The sequence below is a fragment of the Diabrotica undecimpunctata genome, chromosome 5, assembly GCF_040954645.1.
Source record: "Diabrotica undecimpunctata isolate CICGRU chromosome 5, icDiaUnde3, whole genome shotgun sequence".
NCBI lineage: Eukaryota > Metazoa > Arthropoda > Insecta > Coleoptera > Chrysomelidae > Diabrotica > Diabrotica undecimpunctata.
Window position 1 is genome coordinate 146,058,699 of NC_092807.1, and position 13,879 is coordinate 146,072,577.

At 34.1% G+C, this 13,879-nt stretch overlaps 1 protein-coding gene across 2 annotated transcripts in view; it reads left to right on the plus strand.

The window, feature by feature from the left end:
- mute (gon-4 like protein muscle wasted) overlaps window positions 1-12,415 on the plus strand; it is a 47,382-nt gene extending 34,967 nt beyond the window's left edge. For both annotated transcript variants that reach the window (XM_072532972.1, XM_072532973.1), the window contains exons 13-17: window positions 1,838-2,036; window positions 2,114-2,314; window positions 6,452-6,733; window positions 7,512-7,707; window positions 11,995-12,415. In XM_072532972.1, coding sequence (XP_072389073.1) covers window positions 1,838-2,036; window positions 2,114-2,314; window positions 6,452-6,733; window positions 7,512-7,707; window positions 11,995-12,284 — 1,168 coding nt within the window. In that variant the 3' untranslated portion in view covers window positions 12,285-12,415. The remainder of the gene's footprint in view (window positions 1-1,837; window positions 2,037-2,113; window positions 2,315-6,451; window positions 6,734-7,511; window positions 7,708-11,994) is intronic.
- Window positions 12,416-13,879: the final 1,464 nt, after the last annotated feature.

A 13,879-nucleotide genomic window follows, 5' to 3' on the forward strand; every position in this document is an offset into this window, starting at 1 on the left:
CTGCCACACGCCTTTCTCAAAAAGTTTCATGGGACGCCACACCAAAAAAGCTGTTTAATTCTTGGAGGCCATGTCAGACAGATATGACTGACGGAAATTTTTACGGTGGGGTCACGTCAGTCATATATGACTGACACGATAGCTTTTGAATACCCTTCTACGAGTATAACTCAAAGTTACGTGAGGGTATATGGATTTTTATATGCTATTTTGTTGTTGTGGCGTCCAGTGATACTTCATTAAAACATTGGTGGCGCTCCAAGAAAAAATAATGAAAAATTAAAAGAAGAAAATAGTTTTTATTTTTGCCATACAAAAGTAAAACAAAAACAGGAAAATATAAATTTATTACGTATGAATATTTTTAAAGCAGTCCATGCACATATAAGGTTGATCAGGACAACAACAGCAATTAGTCATTACTTTTTCACTTTCTTTCTGGCTTCCGATCTTCCTAGAGAACCAATCAAATGTCTGTAACAAGGCTTGCAAATACGACGAATTTTTTTGTCTTTGGTGAATGCATGTCCTGTTTTTTTTTATAGATTTTCTCTTGGTTCTATGTCTACATTTGCTGAACCAACCAGTTGTTCTCTGAACCTTCGTATTTGCATCTGCTTTTTCTTTGCATTGCCTCTACCAAAATAAGTTTTCGGGCAGGCCACGTCAGTCACAATTGGGTGACGATTTTAAATAAACAAAACTAATGTTTTTTATCATGCAATAATTTATTGCTGAAATCATGATAATCTAGACATAAAAACCTTTCCCTATATCTTCTTTTTTTGGCTGCGGCCTCCACGAACTTTATTAGAAAATGCCTGTGGCCCCCAGTGAAACAACATTGTCACTCATATATGACCGACATGGCCTACAGCAAAAAATTTGTCAGTCAATTTTGGATGACGTGGATGTGTTAAAGATAGAAGACCCTAAACTGTCTAATATTTGTTTAATTCACAATCTTCGTCGAGTGGAAGGGTGATTAGTCGCCCCACTTATTAAACCTAACCTATTATGATATAATACTAATTAATCTTTCTAATATATAAAAATCTAAATAATTACTCTTATCACATCACAATACCTGTTAGCAATAAATCAAAACATGCTGATGTTGTTTAGATTTTGATCATCGAGCAAAAAGACAAAAGAGGGAATCTAATCGTTATGAAAAGGAGACCAAAAAAGTGGCCTCTGATGGCGGACATATCCGGAAATGCGAATGCGCCAAATTTAAATTTCATGACACTTCACAATAATCATACAGTGGTGTAGGGGTTTTAATTTTTCTATTTATTTGTTATATTACATAATATTAATATTACATAATATTAATACATAATACACTTAAAATACTTTTTTTAGCACTAGAACACAATAAAGTTTTAATTAAATAATAACGATAATAGTCTAAAATGTGAAACAATTGTTAAAAAACTTCAATACAAATACAAATAATCTTTCATGTGACAGTTGGGACAAACAATAACATCAGCAATAACATAACCCAACTAAATTTGATTTTTAAACAATGAAAGAGCCTCTCTTTCCTTGTTTAATGTGGCCTCTCAAGATGGCACTTCCTGTCTAACAATATTTTTGCCCCCACTACCTATACATTCCCTCTTTTATCTTTTTGCTCGATGATTTTGATACTCGATACGAAAATTTACAGGGCAATGTAAGGGTTACGTCAAGATAATATTGATCTTGCTGACCAAAAAAAGATACACTGACAAACATTGCTTGAAGGCCTCCTTTTACTTAAAAAGTAGCTTAGAAAGATGAACCCGCCATATCCTAAAAGGTAATGTTGACTATTTATACGTTTTAGTTTAATGGAAGGACCTTATGAGGTAATCGATGTCAATAAAGAATTAGCTGCAAATGATGATGAGGAACCCTTTGAAACGATAACAGTACCAGATGTAGAAGACAGATATGGCGGTATTACATGTATCTGTAGTTGTCACGAAATTGAAGATGTAGAGTTTAAATCCAGGATTCGACACTGCAGTAGATGTGGAACAAAGGTAAGAATCATCTTTCTCACAGGTACGTTGCTTTTGAGCCTAAGAGTTTCAAGTGTTTTCTTCAAATCCTTTTGCAGTTTTTGAACGGCAGAGTTTATATCCAAACAGGAAGAGGGTTGAGACCAGCTGCAGTATCGTTTTTAAATAGCTCAAATACAGACCACAGTTCAAGATTATCCGAAAAATCTTCACATAGTTTTAATCGCCGAAAAAAACGATCCGATACCAGTCCTTCAAAGCAAGTTAGCCAATCTTCTGTGAAAGATAATCCTGACGAAGTAAGTAATTGTTTTAGAATGTAATTTAAGACTATTGTTTTATTTCTATAGCTCATTATAAAAGTAAGAGTACTTTTTTATGACCTGCGTTTCAATTATTTTAATCTGATTGAAGAATCTACAAGTAGAAGGAATATAATATACATTAATTATTAAATGATTAATAATGATTAGAAACGAGTAGAATAGATTTAATAGAAGAAAGATCTTGGATCGAACACTACTCACAACTTTTGACTGAAACAAGACCTCAATTCACGAACATCAGTACAACAACAGATGAACTGGAATTCAGTGAAGACGATGAAATAACAGTACAGGAAGTCGAGAATGCAATACAAACTCTAAAAAATCGGAAGTCATGCGGACCACAAGGTATACCAAATGAATTATTAAAACATAGCCCACAAGTATTACGAGAATTACTGGCGTATGTCTTCACCTTATTCTATAATGGACACGACTTACCACCGGAGTGGACAAAAGCACATATTAACAACATCTACAAAAAAGGAGATAGAAAGAATTGTTCAAACTACAGGGGGCTAAGTGTCATAAATTCACTCTCAAGACTGTATGGAAAAATAAAAAACAAAATTGAAAAAGAGATGACAGATGTTGAAGAACAGAATGGCTTTCGTGCAGGCAGATCCTGTATGGACAGTATATTCTCTCTAAAGCAAGTTATCGAGAAAAGATTAGCCCACAACCTTTTAACTCATATAGTCTTTATAGATCTGACAAAGGCATACGATAGTGTACCACTTTCAATGCTTTGAGTAGCAATGGAAAAACAAGGAATAAGCAAAAAAAATATACAAGCAGTACAACAGCTCTACAAAAATATGACGGCAAACATTAAAACTGGAAATAGATTAACTAGAGAAATTCCTATTAGTAAGGGCCTAAAGCAAGGCTGCTGCATAGCACCTACACTCTTCAAAATATATCTAAATGATGCACTCTCAGTGTGGAGAAGAAAGTGCTGCAATATGGGCATCCCAATCGGAGATGATAGATTGTACACCAAGCCATTCTAGCTGAAGACGAGAGTGATGTAGGCTACATGCTTAGAAAACTGGAAGATGAGTATACCAAATGGGGCCTCACAATTAATATACAAAAAACTGAGTACTTCGTTGTAGGAGAAAAACCAGAAAGCCTACAAATCGAAATGGGAACTATAAAACCAAAAAACAATTTTAAATACTTGGGAGTCCAAATAACATCAAAAGCAGGAAGTAGCGAAGAAATACACTCCAGGATTGGCCAAGCAAGATTAGCCACCAGACAGCTACACGGACTATTATGGAATAAAAAAATAACAAAAGAAAATAAAAGAAGAATTTATAAAACAATAATAGAAAGTATTGGGCTATACGGAGCCGAACTCTGGGAAATAAACCAAAGAAACCAATAAAAAATTAAGGCCATGGAAATGAACTACTGGAGACGATGTTGCCAGCTCACTAGACTGGGTCTAGTTCTCACCATAGGGTGAGAAACGAAGATATTCGGAGAGAAATGGAAATCGGACTAGACATAATAGACACAATCGAAGCCAAAAGACTTAACTGGTATGGACACCTTCAGATAATGCCTGAAAATAGATGGCCAAAAAAAAATAGAAAAATGGACTCCGCCAACTAGAAGAAAACGAGGTAGACCAAGACGATCCTGGAGAGATGATGTCGACGATGCAATGACCGCCAGAGATCTAACAACTGAAGATTGCTTCGACAGAAAACGTTGGAAATTAGGATGCGAGAAGCGGCGCCAGCTGTAGAAGACTCGCTGGTTATATATATATATATATATATATATATATATATATATATATATATATATATATATATATATATATATATGCTCGGAAAGATTTCCGCGGTTAGTACAATTAAACTTAAAGCTAAGATTAATATTATTATAAAAATTAATATTAAACTCACCAGTCTTCCGGGTTGAACCGCGTCGATCTCCATTTTGCCGAGCTTTCGACATCCTCTCTGATGTCTTCTTCAGGGCTTCCGAGGTCTCAGTCTCCCGAGCCCCCAGACACTACTACATTCACTAGTCACTTCTAGTTCACTCACTAGTTCACTACTACTAGTACTAAACTCCAGAACCATAGCCCTCATCCGCTTTTATAAACCAAGAATTATCCGAGAAGCCATAGAAATAGAAAAAAGACCAAATTGCCTTAATAAAAGAGATGACGCCATACGGCTACCTTCTACATGGAGACCTCTCTCATAAACAAAATATCGCCCCCTCCATCTTTGAATCAAAATCCCACTGTCGGAAATGTTCGCGCCAACTCTCGCGCCAATCCCCACCCTAACCCCCACCTAGGCCACGTCACCATCGACGGTATAAATGAACCGTCCCCTGGTCCCAGTCGTAGTAGTGAACTAGTGAGTGAACTAGAAGTGACTAGTGAATGTAGTAGTGTCTGGGGGCTCGGGAGACTGAGACCTCGGAAGCCCTGAAGAAGACATCAGAGAGGATGTCGAAAGCTCGGCAAAATGGATATCGACGCGGTTCAACCCGGAAGACTGGTGAGTTTAATATTAATTTTTATAATAATATTAATCTTAGCTTTAAGTTTAATATATATATATATATATATATATATATATATATATATATATATATATATATATATATATATATATATATATATATATATATATATATATATATATATACGAGCGCTACATGTTCTAAAGCATTGTGCAACCATTTCTTAAGTAACAAATGTCAAAAATACTTCTCAGAAAATGAAGATTTTAATGGAAATTTTCAAAAATGAACATTGTAATTTTTGCTGTTTTTTCTATAAAAATTACAATAAAGTCGTGGCTTTTAATATTCTGTATTACCAACTCTATTTTAAATTAGACTCCTCATTCGACTTGGAATTAAGTTGATCAAATTCTGTATGTTGTCTTGAGGAAAACTTGCCATTTGGGCCTCGAGCCGGCAAATTCATTTTTGGCACACCGACGGTTTCCAGGTATTGCGTTACCATCCTGGCTACGTGTGTCCGCGCGTTGTCTTGCATGAAAATAAAGTTTTCGCCCACAAACCCATTACGTGCTCCTCTAGAATTTCGATAATGTATCGGTGAGCATTCAACGCTCTTCTATCAATAAACACGAGATCAGGACGGCCTTCGAATGAAATGCCTGCCCAAAACATTACTAAGCCTCCACCAAAAACAACACGTACTCGTCGAACACAAGCATTATATCGTTCCCCACGTCTTCTGTACGTTTTGATGCGACCGTCTGAGCCATAAAGAACCATCCTGGACTCATCACTAAACAAAACATTTTTCCAATCTTCTATCGTCCAATGCTCGTGGTTTCTAGCAAACCCAAGTCGGTTTTTTCAATGTGCTGCTGTTAACAAAGGTCCTGTTGCTGGGCAGCGAGCCCTTAGACCAAATTTTCTCAACCTTCTTCTCACTGTAGAAGTGCTTAATTACTACCCGTGAGCATGTTGAAAACGGTTTTGGATTGCTTTAGCCGTAAAGAACCGATTTTGCAAAGAAGTGCGTTGTAAAGAACGGTCTTCTCTGGCCGGCGGCCAATAATAATATAAAAAAAAATAAACTTACCGCAAATTTACTTTACTTACCTCAAAAACTATTGGAAACTTAATAATAAAGTCTATTTAATAAATATATTCCCAAGAAATAGAACACACCACGCCTATGCACATTTAGAATGTGGAACGAATAAACTATTTCTCTTATTTCCATTCTTTCAAAGGACGTAAATACACAATAAAAATGACCCCGGTAAGAATTTACTTCTGATATTTAACATTGTTGCCGTTAGCTCTCAGTTCAATTTATAGATGAGTCACCGTTAATTGGAAATTGTCCTAGTATAGTCTACTGTACCGCCTACTTACTGTACCATCTTTTTTTGTAATTTTCTTGTCAGGCATACTTTTGGTAGACCAGCTTATGTGCCATTAGTTCTCTCTCGAGAAGTAATTGTAAGTTTCCGAGGTATGATGACCTTGCTAGTGTCAATACCCAACCGCCTCATGTTTCTAAGCCCCTTCATTGGACTGTTAGACTTAGTATTTTTACTATTAAAAAAACATAAATTGTATTTATTTTAGGAAACAGACGAAGATGGCGAGAAAAAGAAAAAACCTAAACGGAAACCCCGAACTAAGAAACCAAAGTTAAGCGATGATATTAAAGATGTAAGTAAAAAAGCAACACCAAGTAGAGTTCGAAATTTAAGTAAAGAATTTAAATCTACTCCTCGAAAGCGAACGTATTTAAAAAAGCTAAATACAATACGTAAAGCGGAACCCGTAGAAATTGGGATTGAAGAACAAGAAGAACACATAGAAACCGAATTAGACGAGCATGTTGAAACTGAACAAGAAGAGCAGGTTAGTTTTAATTTTACGCATAGAAAGTTCAGTCAAAATTCACAACTCACCCTGTATATTATTAAATAAGGGGTGCAGGCATTTTTTAATGGTCATTTGTTATTCCTCAGAGGGGCCTCCATATGAGATAGTACAACTCACCAAGTTTTTGAGTTGTTGGACCTGGTCGATTTTCACTATACTAAGCTTTTGACTTCCTCTCTGAAGTCTTCATTAGGGCTTCCGTTTCCTGAGCCCTCAGATCACTTCACTATACTGTTCACTGGTCACTGCACTACCAATAGTAGAGTAAGACTTCAGAGAGGAAGTCAAAAGTTCAGTGTGAAAATCGACGTAGTCCAACCCAGAAACCTGGTGACGTTTTAATGTTTCCAAGAATATTAATCTTAGATTTAGTATATATATATATATATATATATATATATATATATATATATATATATATATATATATATATATATAGTATATTTTTCAATACATATGATCAAAATATGTACCGTAGCATGAAAGTGTCAGAACGATTGGTTGAAAATGAGTTATAATTCGGCATTTTGGTTCTCATTTTCTAATAGATTGTTTGGAGCAAAATATTAAATTCCCTCATACCTTCATACCTTAAGTGTTACGTGGCGTTAAATCGGTAACCAAAGATGACCTTCCAAATCACATTAGCAAATTTAGCACACTCCGAAAGTTATTTAAATATTTAACAAAAGTTTCACTAAATTTGTGTGTCGATACTAGGGTTATAAAATAATAACACAATAATTTTTCACAGGTTGAAACTGAATTGGAAGAACAAATAGACATATATACAGACGAAAAGACTTATATTAAGCCTGGTAATAGCAATGGGCAGCAGAAAAGGTTGCTTGATGAATCATGTGAAGAAGGAGATCAAAGTGCTGCTGGTGAATCTTCGGGTGAAGTGAAACTTGGAAGTCCAGAACAACAAACTGCGGATTCAGAGAGTGGTTAGTGGTATATTTTTTTAATATCGATTAATCTCGATCCCGTTCTTTGCACGTCATTATTTAATTTGAACGAATTATATCAAATTTTCAACTTCTATTTAATCTCATAATTATTCTTAATTTTTTCTATTCTATACTTTTCTTTATTTCTTTACCGTATCTTTCTTCTTCCTACTTGAGCTCCTGTATTCATTTTATCATTTATGTCATCACACTTTTCATTCCGTTCAGATCCTTTTTTTTCTTCTATTTGTTCTATCCATTTCCAAAAATATTTTACTTTTTTTTGGTGTAATTCTCTTAATACGATCCAACTTTAGGCTGTCTTTTCTTATTTACTGCAGATTTATTATATTCTGATAGGAGAGTGTGACCATCTTTTAGAAAAAGAAAGACTGTGTTACTGCGAAAGGCGCCTAGAGTGCAACAAATTTAAGTTTGGGAATGTGACGTAGTGTTTAGCACAGGTTGGCGTACACAGGTCTTCTTCTTCTGGTTCCTATCCGTTTCGGATGTTGGAAATCATATTGGCAATCATGACCTTGCTCGCTGCGGCTCGAAACAGCTCCGTTGAGCCATGTTCTTAAATTCCGCAGCCATGATATTCTCCTTCTACCGGGTCCTCGCTTACCTTTGACTTTACCTTGCAATATAGACTGCAGCAGGGAGTAACGGTACACAGGTAGACTTGAAATAATTTTTCATAAGTATTTAGTATATTCAATTAAATTATTCAATGTATTAACATTACCACGAAGGAAGGGTTTCAACAATGCAAAAAAATAAGTAAGTAGTTTATTTTAACTAATTAAATAATATATTTATTTGTCTTAACCAGAATGTCTTAGTTACGATTCCTCGCATTATTGTAAGATCTCTATTCCTGAATTCGAATCACTATCTTCATCATCAGAAAGGATTTCTTCGGATGAACCATTATTAACAACAAATTGTAAGTGTTCCAGCGTGGTATCTAACAAATGTTCTTTTTGATTTGAGTGTTTTCATATTTTTGTACGTTTTACCAAAGCCCATATTTTTTCGATAGGGTTTAACTCCGGATGATAGGGAGTCAAGTGAAGTACTTTATGTCCATTTTGTCAAAGCTCATAATCTAATACATAAACAGGTGGAAAACGTGGTTTATGCGTTTGTATAATTTTATATAACTCCGGTTTGATTAGTGTTTGTTGAAAAGGAATACTTTTTTCCTATAACCACTTTTACTATAATATCCCTACGGCTAGCAGACGTCACTTGTTTTTCATTAGCACATTATGATAGGATGTATTTTTATTATCTCTACGATAGAATCAATTGTTTTTCAATTTTAAATTTTTACTCATAGATCGTATTGGGGCATTATTTTCGATAAATAATAAATTAAATTGATTAAAAAGTCAAACCTCTTGTATGTGTTAGTTTTTGTTGATTGTAAATGATTAAAATTTTATGTCAAATAATAATACATTGCATCAACTGTACTAAATAAAAATAAATCTAAAAAAGTTTAAAATGAAGGTTGGCGTTGACCGTTTGACGTTTCTTGATATTTTATACCCATTGTCATTATCAATTGTTATTTATGTGTACAAGAATACATACTTCTTCTGTCATATCTACGTTAAGTACATTGTGTTAGTTTTGGTAGAGCTTTTGTTACTTTCGTTCAAAATGCCACATCGGTAGGGCTGCTAGTAGAGAATATCGCAGGAGATTTCCTAATCGTCGAACTCCTAGTCATCCAACATTTGGGTCAGTTTTTAATTATTTGCGAGAAAATGGCACTTTTCCTAGTGGAACAACAGAGCGACATGTAGATGAAGCGCAGGAAGATGACATTATGGACGCCGTTACTATGAACCCTACAATAAGCACTAGACAAGTAAGTCGAGAACTCAATGTTACTCAATCAAAAGTAAGTAGAGTCTTACAAAAAAATAATCTATACCCATATCACATTCAAATGGTTCAGCGATTACATGCTGGAGATGAGATCGATAGGTTGGAATTTTGTAGATGGATTAACAATAATCGACCAACGCTATACAGGACACTATTTACAGATGAAGCCCAATTTACCAGAGACGGGATAAATAATTCACGAAATTCACATGTGTGGGCAGAAGAAAATCCCCATGCTATTCGAGAACGTCGTTCTCAGTTAAGGTTTTCGGTTAACGTGTGGATTGGTGTCATAAATAACCAATTAGTAGGTCCTCACTTTTTTGATGGTCCTTTAACAGGGCAGGTCTATTTGAACTTTCTACAAAATATTTTGCCGAATTTGCTCGCCAACGCGAACGTTGCTATACGAGGGATGTATTTTCAGCATGATGGGGCACCCCCACACTTTTTACTGGCAGTGAGACAACATCTCAATAATGTTTATGGCAACAGGTGGATAGGACGTGCAGGTCCTATTTCGTGGCCTTCAAGATCCCCTGATTTCAATCCCGTTGATTACCATATTTGGGGACGATTGAAGCAACTAGTTTACGCAGTGAATATTAATAACCGACAACAATTAATTGATAGAATTATACATTGTTGTAATACTATTAGAAACGATCCCCAGAGTATCCGTAATTCAATACGTCAATTAACAATTCGGCAACAAAAATGTGTACAGGCTGCAGGGTTCCATTTCGAAAATCTATTTTGAATTATTTTTATTTTGTTACCATTATTGTATCTTTTCCAGTTCTAATTTATGGGTTTTATAACTATGTACATATTTTTAGTTCTTTTTTAAATTGTTCTTCGTTATTGTTAGTAGTTACTGTTTTTTGTTGTGCAGTGACTCAGTTTATCATTTCAATTAAAATGTTTGAAATTTATAACATTTGTTTAAACTAATTACCTTATAATTTGATACTTCATTATGGTTGTTCTATTTTTGGTAAGATTTGATCGTTCACTAAAAATTTAATAAAAGTGCGACAACATTGTCGCATATGTCGTTTTCATTGGCTATTTATGTAGTTTGAAAATCACTTATTACATTTTAAAAAAAATATATATACAGGGTGTAATATTTAATACGAATCCCTAAATTAATTTTTCCAAAGCCTGTCCTGAAATTTTTTAGTTTAGCTAATACCAGTCGAATGCTTGATAGTAGTGTACTGTATCATGCAAAAATTTAAAAAATCAAATGAGCCGTATAAACACTACAGTAAAATGAAATAAATGGTCAATTACACAAATCACCCTGTTAATTAATAAAGAAGAGTTGACATTTTTTAGTGGCCACATGATATGCTCCCTGAGGGACTCTACATATGGTAGAAGTATGTAAAGTTCCTCATGACTCACCCTGTATATGTTTCTTGGGTATAAATTATGGTTCTAACCTCAGATCGAAATTAAATTAACTGCTTTAAATATTCTATTCGTTTCAAACGAATATCATAACTTTTCATCAGGACACTCCTCTTTCTTCGGTTTTTCGATATTGTTAAATAACTATTATTATATAATAATTGAACTAAACACACTATAGATACACTAAATGACTTAATAATACACTAATTACTACTACCAATGTACTAAGCACTAATCTAAAAAAAAATATCCAACACGATGAAATCAACAAGTCAAACACTCTCTGCGATACATACTTCTCAAACTACGACACTGGTAAGCAGCACACTGGTCGTTTCCATGGTAACACTAGTAAACCCGATTTATTGCGCATCGTCGAGGCACAGAATAATAAACAATCAGAATGTCCACTCTGCTTGTCAAGATAAGTACGCGCATCTTATTCGCGCAGACGGAATCAGCCATGTTTTAAACGGAACCAGTGGTTTTTAGTGAAATTTTATCTCATGTGTTTAGAAAAATTAACCCGGTTTAATTTATTTACGGCAACCATAGTCATAATATGCACTATTTTATTCGTAGTTTTAGTTGAAGAATAGATTAAATTATTTCAAATTTACTAAATTATTAATCTCTAAAAATTTAAATTACAATTCTGTCACAAATTTCTCAATCCGAGTCTATGTTTTCGTTTAAAAATATGGCGATCGCGTGCTGACACGTGTTTGACATATTTTGTCTCTAGATTTATAATTTTTCTGTTGCTTTTTATCTGTAATACTTTAAAAAGACACTAGTTAAAATTTCAATTTATAAATTTAAATTTTAAATAATATGAAAATTAATTAAAAACAAGAACATGTAATAATGTCTACACAGAACCTGATAATACTTGGAATATGAAAATTCATTTATAAACGAAACCTTGTTTTATAATTATTTTTACTTTATTTATTTCAGAGTTTTGTGAAGAATCCTCTCAGGATAACTGTGAATCGGACAGCAATTCCAGTACATCGTCTATTATTAACACACAGCAGAGTTATGCCGATGTACTAAGCCATAATTCATCCTGGAAACGGGAAGAGGACAAGATAATTTTGGAAGTATTCCAAACTGAAAATGATAAAGATCATGCCTTTAAAGCAATAGCAAACCAACTGCAGGATAGAACAGTGGATGAAATTAAAGCCAGATTTGATACTTTGATGGACTTATTGATGAAGACTGTTGAAGATCATAGAGATTAATTAGATTTTATTTTTTTCCTCGTTTTATAAATGTTCAAAACGTTTTATATTTTTTGTATATAATTTATGAATGTTTCATTCTGTTGTAGTGAGATTTAAATAAATAGTTTTTGTAAGATTTATTGATAAAAGTGGATAATTCACAAGATCGGATCTTTTCTGCAAAGTTAAATATCTTTTTCAGGCGTTACAACTATTTTAAAAAGTGACATTATAATAATTGATTATATTATTTTCTATATATTCAGTCCTAATGGAAAAACTCAAAACGAAATATTATCACAGACAAAAAACACACCATTAAAGACATCTCGGTTCTAATCAGATTTGTTTACGAGGTAAAATAGAAATAAGCTTAAAGAAGGAGAGATATAAGATGATTAAAAAGAAGAACAAATCAAAACCATGGATGAGACCATCAGATGTAGAGAGTTTTCAGCAATATATTTCCGACATACTTAGTAGTCCTGAAACAGAAGAGAAAGATTAGCCAAAATACCAGGCAACTAATGCAGAAAAGAAGAGAAATGATAAGCGAGACGAAAACTAAACCGACGAACTACAAATATTAAATAAAGAAATATCCAAAGCTGTTAGACAAGACACTCGAGGATACAACCAAGAACAAATCGAACATACCATTGTGAACAATTTTTCTCGATATGAAAGTATTGAGAAAAGAACTAAGAACGGGGACAAGACTGATAATAAAGATTAAAGATAGAAATGGTCATCTTACAACCAACAGAGAAGAAACCCTTAAAATAGTTGAAGACTTCTACAAATTGCTGTACTCAAGCCAACACAAAACAAATATCAGAGAAGATCAAGTACCAATATTAACAAGGAAAAAGGGCATTGTCAACCAAGGATCAGAACTACTACCGGAAATTACAATAGGCAGAAAGAAAACTAGCCCTAAGAATAACAAAAATCTCCAGGAGAAGAAACAATCAAAATCCGAGGTACTTGCCTACTTAAGAAAATAAAAAACCTTTTGGACAATAATATACCCGACAAATGGCACAATGCTGAGGTAATTCTATTGTACAAAAAAGGAGATCCCCATGAATTAGAAAACTACAGACCTATAAGTCTTCTTAGTCACCTATACAAACTCCTTACAAGAATAGTAACGAATCGTCTTGAGAAAAAACTTGATTTCTACCAGCCAATAGGGCAAGCGGGATTTCGTACCGGATTTGGAACAAATGATCACCTACAGAGCATTAAAACGGTAGACACGGTAGAATTTGCCAAAATCCTGGAAACACTACAAGCATGCCGCATTGACTACCGATATACAAGGTTAATTTACAATACATACAAGAACACAATTATGTCGGTGAAACTACATAAAAACACTGATCATACCCCAATCTGCAAGTGTTTACCGCAGTACTAGAATATGCTTGTAAAAAACTTAACTGGGAAGAGAAAGGCCTGAACATTGACGGTAGAAGAATAACAAATGAGAAATTCTCAGACATGGTTTTGTTCTGACAACCTCAAGGAGGTATGTACAATACTACATGAACTTTAGTTAGTGTGGGTCTTAAAATAAACATCTCCAAAACAAAATTCATTACAAACCT